At 35.1% G+C, this 19,757-nt stretch overlaps 1 protein-coding gene across 2 annotated transcripts in view; it reads right to left on the reverse strand.

Annotated features, from left to right (window-relative positions):
• LOC128547453 (guanylate-binding protein 5-like) overlaps nucleotides 1–19,757 on the reverse strand; it is a 32,159-nt gene that overhangs the window by 10,220 nt on the left and 2,182 nt on the right. The window contains exons 3-8 of one of the 2 annotated variants that reach the window (XM_053520356.1): nucleotides 17,752–17,879; nucleotides 15,720–15,829; nucleotides 14,937–15,313; nucleotides 13,664–13,941; nucleotides 12,223–12,435; nucleotides 10,145–10,241 (exon numbers count right to left, since the gene is read on the reverse strand). In XM_053520356.1, coding sequence (XP_053376331.1) covers nucleotides 10,145–10,241; nucleotides 12,223–12,435; nucleotides 13,664–13,941; nucleotides 14,937–15,313; nucleotides 15,720–15,829; nucleotides 17,752–17,879 — 1,203 coding nt within the window. The remainder of the gene's footprint in view (nucleotides 1–10,144; nucleotides 10,242–12,222; nucleotides 12,436–13,663; nucleotides 13,942–14,936; nucleotides 15,314–15,719; nucleotides 15,830–17,751; nucleotides 17,880–19,757) is intronic. The other variant, XM_053520357.1, reaches the window with a different exon arrangement.

Below are 19,757 nucleotides of genomic sequence, written 5' to 3' on the forward strand. Positions count from 1 at the left end.
GTATGAACTGGTCTTTTAAAGTTTGAACATACTGAATTAAAAATAACCTTGGATTTGCAACATTTTGTGTTTCCCATACATATCCAAACCCATTGCTGTATAAGTTACGCTTAACATCAGTAACCTAATTTTCATACCCTATATTGTCATAATACATAAGCATTTCATAACACAATCTTGTATATCTATCTTTGGGAAGATTAAGTAATCTTAACCAATATTTAATACATCGTTTTGAAGCATATATGTGCATAGGATATCTCCCTGTATCCCCAAGTACAGCATCATTACATGCAGAGTTGTATACATTCAAAAATCGTTTGCAAGCATACACCTGTACTGTTTCTACGCATTGTGGGTGTTTTAAACCCCAAAGTTCAGAACCATATAACATAATAGATGCAATCAAACACTTTAAAAAACGTTTTATATGGCAGACAAGATAAATGTTGAAGAGAACTAAAAATGTACATAAGTACCTTCTTCGCTTTCACAGACATGGCCTCTGCCATTTTATACATTGATAATCGGTTTGTAAAGAATATACCGACATAAGTAAAACCATTGACAATTTCAAGCTGTTTGCCATTATATAACCATTTTTCTCTTCTCGCCAACCTTCCACCTCGTTTAAATACAAGTACTTTTGATTTCGTGATGTTTACAATTAATTTACTCCTTAAACAAAACTGATATAAAACATTTAATTGTTTTTGTAAGCCAACAACAGTATCAGAAATCAAAGCAATATCATCAGCAAACATAAGCAAAAAAAAATTTCAGCAATATCTGGAAATAAGTGAATCCCTCTGATGTTATCTTCACATAACATTGAATAAAGTTCATTTATGAACATTGCAATTAAACGGGGCTTAGGCTACAGCCCTGACGTAAACCAACCGGACATGTAAATATGTCTGACACACCCTCGTTGGTTCTTACACATGCTTTGACTGATGAATAAATGCCTTGTATTGACTTATATAAGTGACCCTTTACACAATTTCGTTTTAATATATCATACAAAATCGACCGATCAACTGAATCAAAAGCTTTTTGAAAGTCTATGAAAGCTACATATACAGGTTTCCCTTTCATACATAAGTATTTATTAACAATGGAATATAAAATAAAAGCATTATCAACTGTAGTATAGCCCGCTCTAAAACCTGCTTGGGATTCCGAGAGTTTGTTATAAGCCTCAACATAAAAGGTAAGTCTTTGAGTAATTATTGATATATACACTTTACTAAAACATCTAGTAATGCTATACCCCTGTAATTATCAGGGTTGCTATAACTGCCCTTTTTGTGTAGTGGTATAATGACTGATTTAATGCATGAACATCTGGACTTAAATGTTATGGTTAAAGCTGTAGCACAAAGTGCAAGCCGTGCTCTTGGACTTTCATAGCCAAATGTAAAGTGATGGGTGGGGTTCCATATGACGTATTCACAAAGCTCTACGATACTGTAGTGTGGCCAGTTATTAGTTATGGTTCGGCCATTTGGGGGTACAGGTCATTTTCTTGTATTGATGCTGTTCACAATAGAGCCATGCGGTTCTATTTGGGAGTAGGGAGGTATTCTCCTAATTTGGCTCTTTCGGGGGAGATGGCCTGGACTCCTACAATGGTCCGTCAATGGAAAACTGTCGCGGGCTTTGTGTGTCGTCTGTGTAACACCGATATGACAAGAGTTAATAAACGGATTGCAGTCTGGGCTAGTTCTAAAGTTCGGTGCAAAAATTGGTTTTACTGTGTGAAACAGAAATTCCAAGAGTGTAATATTGTTACGATCCAGGGGGTAGAGGTCTCCGAATACTGGCTATGAACAAACAGGCTATCTGTCAAACGATCTTTGTAAATTATGCCGGTTTACTTTTCATAGGGGTAGTACGGTAGCTTGAGTAAATTTGAGTTACAGTCCGCACGGTAGTGGGCTGAATATAGTTTAGAGTAAATACGGTAGTCAGTTGAATCTAATTTGGACATATACGGTAGTTGGCTGAATCCAGTTTAGTTAAATACGGTAGCTGGCTTGATCTAAGTAAGAGTAAGTACGGTAGTAGACTCAATCTAACTTGGGCAAATACGGTAGTTGGCTGAGTCTAGTTCAGTTAAATACGGTAGCTGGCTTGATCTAAGTAAGAGTAAGTACGGTAGTTGGTACTGGTAAACACAGTAGTACTAAGGTTTATTAATTTTGCCGACCTGTTAAGTTATTTCTTCTAGGCACAGGAAACAACAGAGGACAATGTTGGCTTTCCATAACCTTGGTTAATATCTGCATAAATATTCAACAACACTGATGTAATAGTTTAATTAACTTTTATTTTATAGATTAGGTAAATCTATAGAGAACAATAACTGGATTCTGTTAACTTCAGATTAGTCTATTAATTCATAAAATACGACTTTCTATGAATTGTATAACGTTGATAAGAATACATTGACTAGACCTAATAAATATAATGAGCGTATTTCAAGATCTCCGTGTAGTTGCATAACAGCATTTCACAAAACGCGTAGTTTCTATAACAGTATAATAACCGTTGTGACAATAATACCAGAGTTTACTGTACACAAATAACAATTCGAAGCACTGTTTCTTTAAAAATATATCAAAATGTTGTAAAAGTCTGTAGAAATAAGTTAAAATAACAATGATCCCAGGTCTAAGCAATTTACTTCAACGGCTCTTTACTTCGTGAATTTATTTTGCTTACATCTGAATTATTCGTGATAAAACAGGGAATAACAACGTAGGATGTATGCTCAAGAGGTTCGAAAGCTAGACTCCTGGTGACCAAAAATTGGGCAGCTTATATACTAAGCAGTGGTAGACTGACCCAAAGTGGGTAGCTGCTACCCGGACTAGGTAGTGCTGACCGAAGATTGGTAGAATGTCCGCTACCCAAAACGACTTTGACCCAGAATTGGTAGAGAAAACTGTATTAATTCTGACAAGAAAATGGCCGCTAAAATCTAATGAAAAATGCAACTGACTAAGTTTAACATTGAATATTGTAGTAACTACGGTAACAACCTTTATCAAACTACTGTATAGGTAAAATAGAGAGGTTGTATTCTCGAAATATCGATGACTAAGCGATTTACTCGGCCGTAACTATCCCACAATGCAAGAGATAAAATGGCGTATACAGTAGGATTTGTAAAAATCAATAACATGTTTTTACGTTTTAAAAATGATTTAAACGTGGATTTAAACACTGACACCTGGCTAAAATACAGGTTCAATACCCTAGTTTACGAAGGAATCGACATATTTAACAGACTTTATGGAATAACAATGAAATAAGCGTAAACACTTGGAAAGATTAGGATATCCCGGAATCATGTGGCTTCGACCTAATGTCAGGAAGGAAAATCTGGAATATTTCAACAGATACACTATGAAAAAGACAGGAAAGATAAAGGCAATCACTGTTTGTTTAATGTGTAGACTGCCCGATAAATATTTCTGGTCAGAATACATATTTTATGTATGGTGAATTGCCACATGCTTCGCACGAGTATGGAGATCTTGAATACCTAAAACACTATGAAAAATAAAGGTAAATGTTCACTTTGTTCAAGTTTTGACTAGTGTTCAAGTGTAAAGTAGTGTTTCAGCATAATAAATTAGTGTTCAAGTATTATTTTATAACCGTCTGAACAACCGGTTCATAATGATAACAACAGGTCATGTAAAAAGTTGATCAAAATCCGGGGCACTTCAATATTACTTTCAATATAATGGGTTATGTGTGTAAGTCAAACGTTGTTGGTAACATTGAGAAATGTATTATGGAAAAATATGTTCAAGATTGGTTTAATGGTATTAATAGAATAACTAGTAATAGTGGTAAAGGCAACAATAAATTAAGGACATACTGTACATTTAAATCTGAATTTATTGTTGAAGATTATTGTAAAATTATTCTGCCAAGAAAACATATGTCTGCCTTATGTAAATGTCGATGTGGTGTAGCACCAATACGTATAGAGAGTGGTAGATATGAAAATTTACAAGTTGAAAATAGAATTTGCCCGTTCTGTCCAAATATTGTGGAATATGAAAAACATGTTATTTTGAAATGTTCCTTGTATAATGATTTAAGGGAGTCTCTTTTCAGTTATGTAGTTAAAAACAATGAAAATTTCAAGAATTTGCCAGAACAAGAACAACTGAAATATCTATTTACAAACCCATTGTTAGTAAGATCTGTTGCCAAAACCTGTTGTAAAATTCTATACCGTCGTAAATAAATAATTTTACATAGAATTTCAGTCTTTTTTTCCACTAAATTTGATTAGTTTAAATCTCTTTCTGAATGCTATGAGGGTAAATTGTTATTTAGGAAGTTGGTATTAACCATGTTGCTCTAGATCTGATCTGAAGTATTATCCACTATCTTAAATACTTTGTTTAGTATTCTTTTTACTTTAACTTTCTTATTACAACCTTTTAGACATGAACCAGTGAACCAGGCAGGATTAGTGCCAACTTCACAAATCTATCTTTTGTCTATAAGTATGGTTTTTAGTACCAACTATGTCAATTAGTATGGTTTTTAGTACCAACTGTTATAATAAATACGTATCATTGGTAGAGTACGGTTTATATAAATGGTGTTTTAATATTTTATGGAATGTGACTGTCACGTATTCATTAAATATGGATTTGACTTCCACACTTAGTGTATTAGTACACTCTGAGGTAACTTTATCTCATCAGATTCACACACACACACACACACACACACACACGCGCGCGCGCACACACACACACACACACACACTTGTCTGTATACTTTTTAAGTAATGGATATACACTCACCAACACACGCAAGCACGCATAAACAATCACACACAAAAAAAAAGACACACACACACACACACACACACACGCACACACACACACTTGTCTGTATACTTTTTAAGTAATGGATATACACTCACCAACACACGCAAGCACGCACAAACAATCACACACAAAAAAGCACACACAAGCACACATGCATTTACACACACGAGCACACTCATGCTTATACATATAAATATATTGTGTGTACTGTTTTAAGTCATCTGGTGGATTTTAATGTTTGTAGTATTGTTTTTTACCGTTTTATATGTCTCTTATAATCTAAAATTGAATGGCCATTTACATATGTTTTAATGTTGTGTTGTATATTTGTATATACTTATAGTTTGTAAATGGAAGAGACTGAAATAAAATAAATAAAATAAAATAAAATATAAATGGTAACAATACATGTACGCCATACACTAACTGATGGGGTACAAGACTACCTCCAGACGCTTTATTTATATTTAACGCTTTTACACTATGTAATATCTCTTCATTAGTAATCTCAGAGTTAAAAATTAACTGTTCTATATCATCAAAATTTGTATCTATATCAAAAGTAACACATACATTGTCACATACATGGTTATTTTCTACAGTATTCGAAAATAAATTACTAAAGTGATCATACCATTTGTCCAATGATATAATAATCTCTGATTTAGGTTTATTTAATACCCCTTTGATTTCATTCCAGAATTTTCTGGAGTTATTAACAGAGGACTCGACTTTATTTAAGTATTTTCTGTTAAACAACAGTCGTTTATGTCTACACAAATTTTTATATCTACATTTACTATGTACATAAGCATTCAAATTCTCATCACACCTGTGTTTCCTGAATCTTTTCAAAAGCTTTCTAGTAGTACGTTTTGCCTGCTTACATTCTATATCAAACCACTCATTGCATTTAACTGGTTTGCCTTTTCTTCTAACCTTTTGAAAACTAGTACTACTGTTGCAAATCACAGTTTCAAATTCCTGAATTACTGAATTTATATGTGTTTCATCATCTGACAACATAATTTCTAGATTTGTAAAATACCCATTTAGGATGTTTTCAGATAAACAATTTAAGTACTCCTCACAATTATCCTGGTTTAGGTCATGTCAGTACGTTTACAATTATTAACAGGTATATCACCTTGCTCTATCTTCAAACCCAACGATAAAGGAACATGACTACTTTCAGTGCAAGAATTGATCTCAAACAATGTAATTATATCAAACAAATGTTTCGTCACAATATAGTAATCTATGACACTACATCCGTTATTGTTAGTAAAAGTGAAGCCATCACCTCCATCATATCTACCAAAGCGGCCATTCACAATATAACATGAGAACACTTTACAAAACTCTAACAACTCGTGTCCAAATTTATTAGTTCTGGTGTCACATGATACCCTTTCAATGCCAATATCACTGTCAATTATATCGCTAAACTCTTCTAACTCCGGTATATTGTCCGGACATACTGTGTAGTCAGGAAGACTAGCAGTTCTGGCATTAAAATTACCGCATAAAAGTAAAGCAGTGTCTAAAAAATTATTACTTATAATATGGTATTCTAGTTGTTGCAACGCAGACATGACAACATTATTATAAACTGGCGAATTTTCTGGTGGTATATATAACGATACATAAAGTATATCTCGATCTAAAGACAGTAACTTGCTATCTATTATTAACATCACTCAAAAACTGAAATTGTCACAAACACGTTTAAAATAACTAGCAGCGTTGTTTTTTACCAAAACTGTTACACCGCCCATAGCTCTACCTCCTACAAAAGACGTTTTGGCATTGCAAGAAAAAATTGTATATTCATTGAAATATTTGTTACAATAGTCAGAGTCACAATCCCAAGTTTCTTGTATACTGATTACATCATATTTTTTAATAAATTCAATTATATCAGTAGAAAACAATTTCGATTTGAAACCTTCAATATTCCAAGACAAAAAATGTATGTCCGTCTGTGCAGGGCTTCGGCCTTCATCCTATCTGGAATTTACGTTGACTCGATCTGGCCTATCATCATCCGAGGTCACAATATCCATATCAGGGGCAGGATTTAAATCCGGACTCCTATCCCGGTGTCTAACGGCTCGTTTTAATGTTCTGAATTGTCCATCAAAGTCGCCAGTCAACGGTGCTGCCTTTGGTCTAAAGGCTACAAGTTTACCGTTTTTAAAGTAGCCAGTTAGTCCTTCCTTCTTGAGCTCCTTTAGCTTTTGTCGCTGTAGGAATGATAAATCATTCGATACCCGGATTCCTCTATCTCTTAAAGTTTCTCTGTACTTGAATAACTCCAATTTATGATCACTATTCTTGAATTTTACAATCACCATTCTTGGTTCATCATCTTTCAATTCACCGACCCTTTTAGCACTATCAATCGAATATATGTTAAGCTCATCCGGTTTTCCAACTACATTTAAAACATTTTCAGACACCACATGCTCCAAAGATACTAATTCTGACTCCGTTTCTTTTAGACCGAAAATTCGTAGCGACAGTTTCAACCTATAGACTATAATATTTAACTGTATTTCAATATTTGTCAAGCGTTCTTCCTTCGTTTCATCTGCAAGAGACAGTGTCTCTACATCACTATTCAGTACTTCCTTTCCGTATTCAAGTATATCAACTTTCGCTTTAACCGATCTGATTTCATCCTTCAGACTTCCGATCTCTTTTTGTAAACAAACAACCTGCTCTTTCACTCCTTTAACTTCCTCTTTAGTGTCAGCTATATCATACAGAATCAACCTCGTGTTAAGGTCAATGGTGTCATCAGGGTTAATACTCATACCCGGACTCTGTATGGGTCCAGGGTTGGTCTCCACATCGGACGATAATATCAACAAACGTCTGCAATAATAACTATACTGTCCTCCGAACGAAACACAAGATGACATATATCCTTGCATCGTCCCATGTATTGACAAAGATGTCCATGTGCATATATCTGTGTGCGACTCTGAAAGGTTCTCCATTAATCATTCATGTGAAATCATAACTCCAGATAGCGCTAGTATTATGAACAAAGAGTATGTACAACATATGAAAGTTCTCAGGTGAATGTCAGATCCTTTCGTGAATTTATTATATTTCCCGTATTTATAGCGTCTTTTATTCACTTTAGTTGACAACGCAAACGCACCACTGTGAGGTTATGGGGCCCATCAAGTTTCAGACAGATTGCCTAAGTAACACCAGAATTATGGCCCTTAGAAGTTTCTAGTGTTAACTATATAGGGTACTATAGATCTATAGATATGGCAATTTCTGCATCATAACTTTTGATATATTTGACCTAGAACTATGAAACTTTAACAGAATTTAGAGCACTATAATGTGGTTGTGCACAGACAATTTTGTACGGATTTCTTTTGTAACTTCAGAGTTATTGCCCTTTAATTGTCTAAAAATCCACATAATTGTACATAACAAACTTACCATTTGGCAGAATTTCATTAAATTTCTTTCATTCTTTTCTGTGAACATTTATTATAAACATGTGAAGTTGCGCACCCACACCTGGTCACCCACTTGCCTTGGTCACACCCCCTCCCCCTCCCAACCCCCTCCTCCCCCCCAAAAAACATTATTTTTCATTTCTTATTTTAGATTTTTTTCAAACCTTCCAAGTTGTACCATTCCCCCACCTCACTTCTCCATCAAGTCATGCCCACCACTGATCATGCATCCTCTGCCCCCCCACCCCACAACTTCACCCTTTTACCCTTTTTTTTAATTTTTAATTTTCAATCAATATTTATAATCAACATGTGAAATTTTGTTTCCTCTCCCGTTCCCCTGCACCCCACACCCTAAAAAAAATATATGCACATATCTATATATATTCCATTCCTTTTTTTTTTAAATGTTCAAACCTTCAACATGTTAAGTTGTGACAGCACAAACCTTGCCCTCAGCCATGTTCAAGATATCTTACCTGTGTTCTCTTAAGGACATCTGTTCTTTTAAGTTCAAATGTACATGTTAAACAGCAACACCTGGTGCCAAACCACTCAAAGACAATATTTCGTTCCAGTTAAACTTCAAGCTCACATTTCAATTAACTGCATTTATTTTTAAAAGCTAAGCTTATTACAGTAAGCATATCCCATTCAAAATAAATTGTTTAGTCAGGATCAAAGTATCATACAATTTAATACTCTTTAATTAAACATTTGTTTTCTGTTAAATTGATTTTGACTAATGAAATTATTTGCTTCTTATTAACATCCTTAACTTTTTGCCGGATATATCTTTTTGCCATTCCTCACCACAAACCCTTTCGGCGGGGGATACCAATTCATCGAATTTGCTTGTTTCATTCAAAAATGCTTACGCTTTTTGTTATTTGTATAAAATCACATGACAATATTTTGATGTATGTGTATATATTGTATTTATGACAAAAAACTGTACAGTTAACGTCAATAAAATATTCTGTCTGTCTGTCTGTCTGTCTGTTTGTTTCCCCTTCTCACTAATAGATACACTTGTAAGGTAGACTGACTCTCCAACAAACAATGACCCTTGTTTATTGGAACCATACTGTGATCGTCATTAGCCCCCAACTGTGCTGGTGAAGACAGAAATCCCTTGGCCCACTGCCAAAATCTAGGCCTTTAATTACGTTAAGATGTGCGTTTTGCAACAATTTTTAATCTAAGCGCGGGAAACAGACGCGCGTAAACGGACATGACGTCAGACGTTTTGTGACGTTAGAAAGACGCACACAACATAAAGTTCCATTTTATTTTATTTTTTGTTGCATAACGTTATGAAATTCTTATTAAGTAAAATAATTTGAATCGAGAAATATACTATAAAGAACAAAATGTGACTACAATTTTCATCCTGTTTTACACAAATAATTTAAAATTCATACACACTGTATGAGGGGGCGGAGCTATATCTCTCACAGTTTGAAAATATATATTTAATATTTTCACAATGTGAGTGATGAGATATTAAAATATTTAAATGATAGAATACAGTATTTCATTAGTTAGCATAAAATAAAAATCCTTTATATATACTTGTGTCAGTTGAAAACGTTATATCGTTGATGACTATTGTTCCTTTTGTTCAAAAAATTATTACAACAAATTTCATCGCATCAATACCACTTTGAGGTTGACTGAAATAATCTAATGAAAACTCTCAGTTGCTAACCTTGAAGTACATGATCAAGAGTTAAGGAAATACAATTGTTCTTATAACATTTCAAAATAATAAAATGGATGCCTTACTGTCTTCCTTTTCCTTAGTTAGTCTACGGTCTTCCGTCATTATCCTTGATTCTATTTCTGTCTTTTCATCTAGGAAACGTTGCAGAGCCCGCTCCCTCTAAAATGAAATAATCAAGCCATCTTTTTAAGAATGTAAGACTTCTTTTTAGCATGTAAACAGCAAGCAGTGTACTACTTATCACAAGCTTTATTCCGTGTATTCCGGGAAATAGTAGCTGTGAATTAGTTTTAAAAAGTTATTTTAGTAATACAACAATCAGATTTTTTATTTTACTTTGTTCCAGTAATAGCCTTCAAATGTCGTCTGGCATCTGTCATTTGCTCAAAAATTACTATACTGATTACATAAGATATTGTCAATTTGATTTTTACGCAATATTTAATCTATTGTCCACACTTTACTATACTTATCCTATATTTTATTGTGAAAATGACCTTAACTCAACCTTTATCCTTATGGTCCCATTTGATCTTTACTCAACATTCACTCTCCTGATCCCATAGGTAGCTGTGGGTTTAACCTTTACTCATCATTTACACATCCAATTCAATAAGTTACTTTGCATCTGACTATTGCTCAAAGTTCACTGATCGTATGGGTTGTTTTGCAGCTGATCTTTTCTCGATCTTTTCTCAACCTTTACTCTAATGTTCCCATACGTTACTTTACATTTGACCTTTACTCGACCATTACTGATTTTATAAGTTAACCTTTATTCTACGGATTCCACAAGTTGCTGTGAACATGATCTTTACTCAGCTGATACGCTACCGACCCCATTAGCTGATACGCAGCTGAACTTAACTCAACCTTTACTCCATTGATCCCATAAGTAGCTACGCATCTGTCCCTTACTAAACATTTACTTTACTGATTCCATAAGTTGCTATGCATATGACCTTTGCCACACCCTTACTCTCCCCGAAGATACTGTGCACCTGACCTTTAGGCCTAAAAATATATGGTAGATAGGTCGAATTGTTTTGGATTTTTTTTATTAAGTGAGACTTTCGAAAATTATTTTTGTGTCAAAAAATAAATACAAATAAGGGGGTTATACCTTTAGAGCATCAGTAAGTTGATTTTGTCAAAAAGTGGAAAAGAATATTCTCCAATGCCATAAAACATTTAGGGTCGGGCCAAAAATTTAGGGTAGGTCAGGATACCGGAAACAATCATTTTTTTCTACGCCTTACAAAGCGTTTACTTAACTGATCCCATAACAAAACTTGCCATGCAGCTGACATATACATAACATTTACTCTATTGATACCATCAGATAGTGGGCATCTGACCTTTACTCAGCCTTTTTAAACGTGGCTTTCCCTGTTAGATACTCATCCTTGTTTTTATACTTGGATATTCATCACTGTTTTTTTTACTGTAATGATTTTGTAAGTTACTGTGAATCTGACCTTTACTCACTCTCCACAAGTTAGCAGGCACCTGATTACTCAACGTTACCGTGAATCTGAGCTTAACTCAATCTTTGATTCACTGACCCTATCCCCCTTTACACCACTGATCCCAAAAGCAGATGTACATCAAACCAGATGTACATCTAACATTTACTAAACATTTACGGATCCCATAAATTACTGTAAATCTAACTTTTACTTGACCTTTATTCCGCTGATTTCACAAGTTGCTGTGAATCTGACATTTACTAATTTTTTATTTACTGAACCCCTGGTAATCTGTGAATCTGACCTTTGCTTAATATGTACTATACTTAGCGCAGTTTACAGTACTGACTTGATATTTTATAGTAAATCTGACATTTACTCAACTTTTACTTTGATCTCGTCAGTTGTGGTTCAACGGACCTTTGCCAAACCTGTACATTACTGATCCCATAAGTTACCATTAATTTGATCGTTACAAACATATTACTGTCCTTTTTCCAGTTACTGTTAATTTGACCTTTACTCAAAATTTACTATACTTATGTCATAGGTTACTGTGCATTTATTCACTGAATATGGCAAATTATATTTCAATATACACGCTAAACCTGTTTATTTGTAATTTCCCTATTAGATTATCAGAAAGCATAATCTTTGGCAAAAATATTTACCAGTTTTTGGTCAGCTTCACTACAATGAAACCGATAATATGCTTTGAATGACTTAATTGCTGATCTGTAGTTTTCATGTCCACCTATTCGGTTATATTTGTGTTCAAATCCGACCACGGTGCTAAACAATTGAAACAGCTTGCCAGTGCAATGTGCATCAACAAGTTCAAAGTTGTTTTGCCATATTTCGTCTTTTATCTTTGCCATCTGTTCCTACAAAGGAGGAAAACTTTAAACTTTTAATTCTCTTTCCCTAATTTAAAGAAGAGATATTATTATAGCTATTTGTTACAATTATTTCAGATATGTACAACTGGAGTTAAAACCTTTAACACATACTTTTAGGTTTGATCAATGAAACATCCTGGCATAAATTATATTTTATTATTTGTTACTCATACACCCGTACAAATCAAAAGACATTAAAGTAAAGTTTCATAATAGAAAAAGTAAACATGTTGTGTCCTATATTATAATACCAAGAGATATTCATTAGATATCTTTCAATTACACACGTTGTCACATGCTTCGCAATCAATCAAATAACTTGTTCTCACAGAGGTATAAGATAAGGTTAGGTTCTGTTTAAATTTCATTGTATGGGTGTATTTTCCACATTCTGGTAGCAAAAAATGAGAGGAGGTTGTATTTAGTGAAATGAAACTCAAATTTAGAATAAATAGCAATACAAGGTCACAGTAGTGTAATTTTGATGTGATTTTGCATAAAGTAAAATGACAGAAAGGTTCATAATCCCTACTGTAACTGTTCCCTTAATTTTATGTCAGTTTTAGTACAATTTTTCTTAATTTAGGGATGGATTTGTCTTAAAATGACTCGAGGTATGGTTAGTAGGTCTCTAACATTAGCAAATTATATATAGAATATATAGAATATACAGGGAATGATATTTAGGACCGTTGAACCAGGATAATTCAATATTGGAACGTACATAAATTCAAATGTAAACTTCTATACTAGTGATTTTGTCAAATTCTATCTGACCAGGGCTTTGAAATTTTATTCATTCAATAAAAACATGTCATTCATAAGCCAAAAAGTCTTATAAGCATGATGAATAAAGTCTGTGAAGTTTTGATAGATTACGTTTCTTTTGTTGATATTGTCTTCCACACAAATAAACATTTAGTTTGTGTTTTCGGGGTTATCGTCGCAAATTATTTAACTGCAAGCAATGCTGGGCAAATAAGTAGCCTAGCCTGATAATTCTGCAACCTTGTTTAGATGATTTTCATACCAATCAAGCTTGTTAATTGAATACCAGGTTGGATGAAATGACCAAATTTGCAAGGACCTAGATTTTTAATGATACAGAAATATTGAATAAATTGCACATCAACAAATTCTGGTCATTCTTCTATTTTCAATCGGGCACCTGCTGCCGTTTTAAAGTACAAGTATAATCATATGAAGGTCATACCCTAGCTTTCTTCTTAAAGATTTTGTTGTCATCGCATCGCAGATGTTGTTTCAAATCAGTCAATAGACGCTCAGCTTTACTGTTGCATAATTCTTCAAATTTTATAAAACTTAAGACAGGAAGTTTAATGTCATTAAGTTCACGTCTGAACTTTTCGTCGAAGTTGATAACTTGCTTTTCATTTGCTTGTTCACATGCCTTTTGTAGGGCGTCCTGCACCTCTGGAACCATTCCAGAATTTACAGACTCGATATGACACCTCGTTACTGAAGTTAGCACTGTCAATTACAATTTAGATATATCAATAAATCCTGTGAATGTAAAGTAATCGAAACTAATTATCAAGTTTAAATAATGAATTCAAACCTGTATGTAAAGACCATGCGTTGGAAAGCTAAAAGTGTTTTTGTGCTCAAATGATTTATATTCACCGATCAAAACAAACTGAACAAGAATGTGTCTGTAGGACACAGGGTGTGCCCCCACTGGTACATTTGTCACAAATGAGGGGCAATAATTCAAATGTTTGCAGTCTTAATGGGGTATAGCCTCAACAAACATTTTATGAAAAAGATTCATTATTCTAGGCCATATACTTTTTGAGCTATGAGCATCACAAACAAAAAATCCACTATTTTGGCTATTTCAAGGGCCATAACTCTGTAAGATTCTCAAGAAGAATGCCAAGTGTGCAAGGTCACATCATGATAAAGACTCGAGCAAGGTTTCAGGAATTTACATCATATACTTTTTGAGCTAGGCACATAATTAGGTGAAAATGTGCATTATTTTACTATTTCAGGGGCCATAACTTTAAAAATAGGGGCGGAGCCTGCCAAAAATACTTTTTGAGCTAGGCGTGTCACGAACTTCGGAGGGACGGACGGACGCACGGATGCATGGACAAGATCAAAACTATATGCCCCAACCACTCAGGGGGAGGGAGGGGGGTAGGATATGGGGCACAAAAATGCTTAATTTGGAAATGAGACTAGTTAAACTGGAATTTCACAACGGTACAATAAGAAGTATGTAGCCATTTATACCGCAATTTGGCATTTCATGTAACATATAATAAAAATCTATTAAAGATCTTTTAGAAGTATAAAACTTATCCAAGCAACACAGCAGACTCGGTGACTTCATGAGAGGTTAAGAAATTTGCAAGCAAATCCTTCTTGTCCCCTAGCAAGGGCTTAAGCAGAATTCTATTACAGTAAAAGTGAATGTTCTGCATAATTCCAAGAGGATCAGAAAATATAACAAAACTTACTGAAGCCGTCAAGTGTTGTAACGCCATATACAGATTTTGGTCTTCTTTCGTATAGATACTTTTCATATTTACGAACATCTTCCATGAAATCAGGACTAAATGACGTCTTTGTAAGCTTATCTAGACGTTTGAGGTCCGTTCTTTCAGCTGGACGGTCAAAAGTAAAGCACATTCTTCGTGGAAAACTCTTTCTTATACATGATCTAGACATGTTGTATTTTTGCACTTTTTCGCTGTTACCTTCTAGGGATTTCAGACTGTCCTCTAAATATTCTTCCTCTGTCTTTCCATTTAATTCTAAACTGAAATCTCTAATACATAGTATCAGATCAGGGGAGAATTCATTCTGTTGCTGACCAATGCTGCTCGATATAAATCTCTTCATTGTTAAGGCGAAGAAATCATATAAATGGATCTCTAAATTCTTAATGAGCTATTTTGCCACATCGATTTAGCATCAGAGAGTAACATATCAAGAAAAGATACCGAACGTATATTTCATTATCATTATACAGACTGGAACCAAGCATACCAATCATTGAGGCATGCACTTCAGGAAAAAATAATTTTAGATAAAGGTTTATTGTCTTTTCGGCAATTTTAAGGGATGATTATGCAATTGAACAAAATAGGATGAAAGATGGGAATTTGACAATTCTTTAAAAATAGGAAAAATGTTTCACATAATTAACGCTGAATGTAAAAGTATTACTCAAATCCATTAAATTGAGACAAGAAGTTAAATTTACAAAATTACGTACAAGCCTGTCATATAAAGGATACGCCAGTCTCTCTGCGGCGTCTTCGTCAAAGACGTTTAGAATATTGTAACATAGAACGTTGCACAGCAAGACCGTCAGAGTAAGAATCTTGTTGTCATGGTTCACATCACCCTGAAAGAATAGTGATCACATACCAGGTAAAGAGGTAATATAATTTACTGCAAGTTTATCTTAAAATCCAAAAACAAGCTTGTTTAAACATCTTTTCTTGCAAATAATGTATACCAGACATTTTGCCGAATTGTTTTGACTCAATTTACATAATTTATATTACCATGGACTTTGGGTGTATTAAATCTGATTATTTCGTCAATTTCATGACTTTTTACACACCGAAAGCATTGTAATTTAAAAGTCTAAATAGGAGTATAAATAAGGGTGCCGCATAAAAAAGGTTGAAACATCATAGGCCGCAAAACACGACAAAAACAACAAGAGGGTCGTGATGGCTCTAGATCGCTCTGGAGATGGTTATGCAAGAAAATGCCTGTGACATTATCTTAAATAGTATCGGTGTTTCCGGACATGATTATTTCAAAAGTTTCTACTAAACAAATAATATGTTATGTATGTGTTGGGATGGGGTGGGGGGGGGGGGGGTGAAAGTTGGCTAAGAGGTTTGGAGAAGGCTGACATAGGATACTAAGAGACAATATGAAACACGAATATTTTAATGTTTTCACAATAAACATATAGGGGAAATTGACCAGATTTCCTGGTAGCCATGTTTTTTGAAGAAACTGAAATAATTGTACAATCTTAATAAAGGTTGACACAAGAGACATTTGTGTAAACTTATTTAAAGATCGGGCCAGCAATTTCTGAAAATGATATTTTTAATGTTTCAACAATAATTATACATGTAGGGAAAAGAAACAACGCCCCCCCCACCCCCTGGCGGCCATGATTTTTGACGTATCTGAAGAACCTTCATAAAGGATCACCAAAGGAACATTTGGTTGTCTAAAAGTATTTAGAAGCCAGGCCTGCTATTTCTAACAGGAGGATTTAAAACGTTTCACAATATACAAGTGACAACGCCCCCTGATGAATCAAAAGAACTTGAACAAATTTGGTTGTGGGTCACACAACGGCCACTTCGGTGAACTTATTTTAAAATTAAGCTAATAGCTTCACAAAAGAAGATTTTTAAATATACTTTTATATAAATATAGGTAAACGTGATGATGCTCTATGGTGGGCACATTTTTGACGAATCGGATCATTTGTACAATTTTGGTAGCGGGTCACATAAAGACAATTAGTTAAAAATTATTCTAGCATAAAACTGTCGTTATTGTCACATTTCGGGGGTGTTTTAACAAGAGAGAAAACGTGTGTAAACAGAGAGATTCTCGCGCTCACGTGCTGTTATAACACCTTTTTATATATGCGAGTTCCGTGGCAAAGCGTAAACGTCATTCGACCCCAAAACGGATAATTCAAAACAAAATGACGTCAACGTAAAAAACAACCCAGACATTCCCGCGCATTTCATGGAAATTTAATGACGTTGAGGTAGGATGTATTCATTTATTAGTATTTTTTCCGCGTTTTATGCTGGAATAGCGTTAGCGCATGTTTCAATATAGGACAAGCGGTTTAGTAGGAGAGATGCCGTTTAAAGATTTTTCTAGTTTTAATTCTGGCGGCCCATATGTTTAAGCAAGCGTTTGAACAATTTTGGAAAAAGATCATCTAAAGAACATTTAGGCCAAGTTTCATCACATAGTTCCAGAGGGGAGTCATTTGACGAAAAGTTTGGACGAACAGACGGATGGTGAGTGATTACAATAGCTCACCCCAATCACTTTGTGCTAAGGTGAGCTAAATATGCTGCAGACTCGGTTTGATTGAGTCTCTTCATGGAAGGTAGTGGATTACATGCTGGCGCTCTCAACTGTTCTGGAAAGTTAAACGGTGTTTTTGTGTGCATATGTTAGCTGAACGAACTATTAAACAAGGAAGTATTGATATTTCGACCTGTGCAACACACACAGGTCAGTAAAAGAAATTAATGATAGAAGCTGTACCTTTTTGATATCACCTAGTCCTTCGGTATCTAGTAGTACCAGAACTGTGTTGTCTTGCGTGGGGTGACTTCTGCAGAATATCCATATTCCTTTTGTTTTTGCCTCGGTTGTCTGTCCAACAGGAAAACCTATTATGTATATTAAAACGACATGTTTCACGTGTATCATTCTGGTGAATTAAATGTTTATCGAACTACATGCGTATATATTTTTTAATATCATTTGTAACACATTATTATATTTAACTAAGTACATGTTTACTTAATATTACTTGCAAGAAGTGGGTTGACAATTACAAAATAAGAGGTAATTCACCAATTTATTGCTAAATAGATCATATCGTATATTTCAGAAAAATCGCAATATATTATAAAGTGCCTTTAAAACTTATCAAGCGCTAAATAAAAACATCGTAGACACCCAAACCAGATTTTACTAGATTGAGTGTTTTACAAAAAATGTATAGTAACGTTAATACCACAAATTGAACACTTTCTCATACAGTTGGACATACTTCAGTTGTTTTAGGAGATGTTTAGCAACGGCAACATGTCCTGCCAAACTAACACGGACATCTAGCAGGATAGCTGTGCTGTCAGCGTTGGTGAGGAATACGAGGCCCCGGACCTTGTTCTGCCATCACGTTTAATGTTTTCTGATGCTTTTCAGAACAGCGATAAAAGAATTTGCATCAGATAGACTAATGTAGGGAAATTGCTTAGTGAAGTGTCACGAAAATTAACGGTACAGTCATCATTCATCCATCTAAAATGAAACATTTAAGGGGGACATGCTAGACCGAATCACTTAAATCCAAAAAGGTTCTACAGATCACTAAGGACAAGAACATTGCCCTGAACAACCCTAGATGATTCTCCATCATAAAGCATGTATGCTATTGGGCCATCATGGAAATGGTAAATGACAGTGGTGGATCTGTCGTAGCAGTCTAGCTATGGTATGATTCATGTGAACCCGTCTGGATTGATTTGGTCAGCAGAAAAAAGGCGGTAAAAAATTCACAATGCTGATTCTGGAATTTCTCTTATAGCCAACTATCATCTCGGCTGTCCTTCGGAATCCACACTGGAATTCAGGCAGAAGGCCTTACTCTATGTTGATTGTTAGACGGATCGTTACCTTGTCTGCAATTTATGGAACGAAGCTCTTTTATGGGTGTCACCCGTCTGACGATTGCCATTGAATTTGTATGAGCGGATTGTATGAGTGGGTAATCTACGCATTTTATAGCTCCTGTGTACATCTCCTTGTTCCTATGTTTGTTAGGTACTATCATAACAATGTACACATTGGCTAGTAGTTTAGTTGTTTTAATGATACGACGTGCAGTAGGCTGTGTGTGCAATACTATCCTTTGCTTTCACCCTCCGTCGCTGGCTAGCACTACCTAAAAAGAAGCCGAGCTCGAATACCCTGCTGGTACATAGACAAACAACCCCCTCGGTGTTACTCCTTTTTGTGCCGCCCATGAGTGGTGGGGGTATATAGATTTGGTCTTGTCCGTGCGTCCATGCGTGCGTCCGTCCGAAGTTCGCGCCTAGCTCGAAAAGTATTTGATATAAATTGATGAAATAGAGAAAAGTGGAAACTTCACAGGTCGCTCAACACGACAAAAACGAAAATGTTGCAGGCTCGGTTTGATTGAGCCTGTTCATGGACGGTAGTGGAAATGCATTCTACCGTCCACGCCCTCTAGCCCCGGGTTGAGCAGAACTCAACATTTACACATGCTAAAAGTACAAAAAGCAATTTAGAGACATCCGCAGATGTATTCAAACGGCAGTGAACATGGAACCTTCAATGATACACGTGCTGAGGCGTGTAATTCCATGAAGAGAAACCTTGCATGAGTCTTTATCATGATATGAACTTGCGCACCTCCTATTTTTCGTCTGGCTCCGCCCCCTATTTTTAGAGTTATGGCCCCTGAAATGGGCAAAAATGCACATTTTCACCTTGTGATACACTAGCTCATAAAGTATTTA

Source organism: Mercenaria mercenaria, chromosome 12, assembly GCF_021730395.1.
Source record: "Mercenaria mercenaria strain notata chromosome 12, MADL_Memer_1, whole genome shotgun sequence".
NCBI classification, from domain to species: Eukaryota; Metazoa; Mollusca; class Bivalvia; order Venerida; family Veneridae; genus Mercenaria; species Mercenaria mercenaria.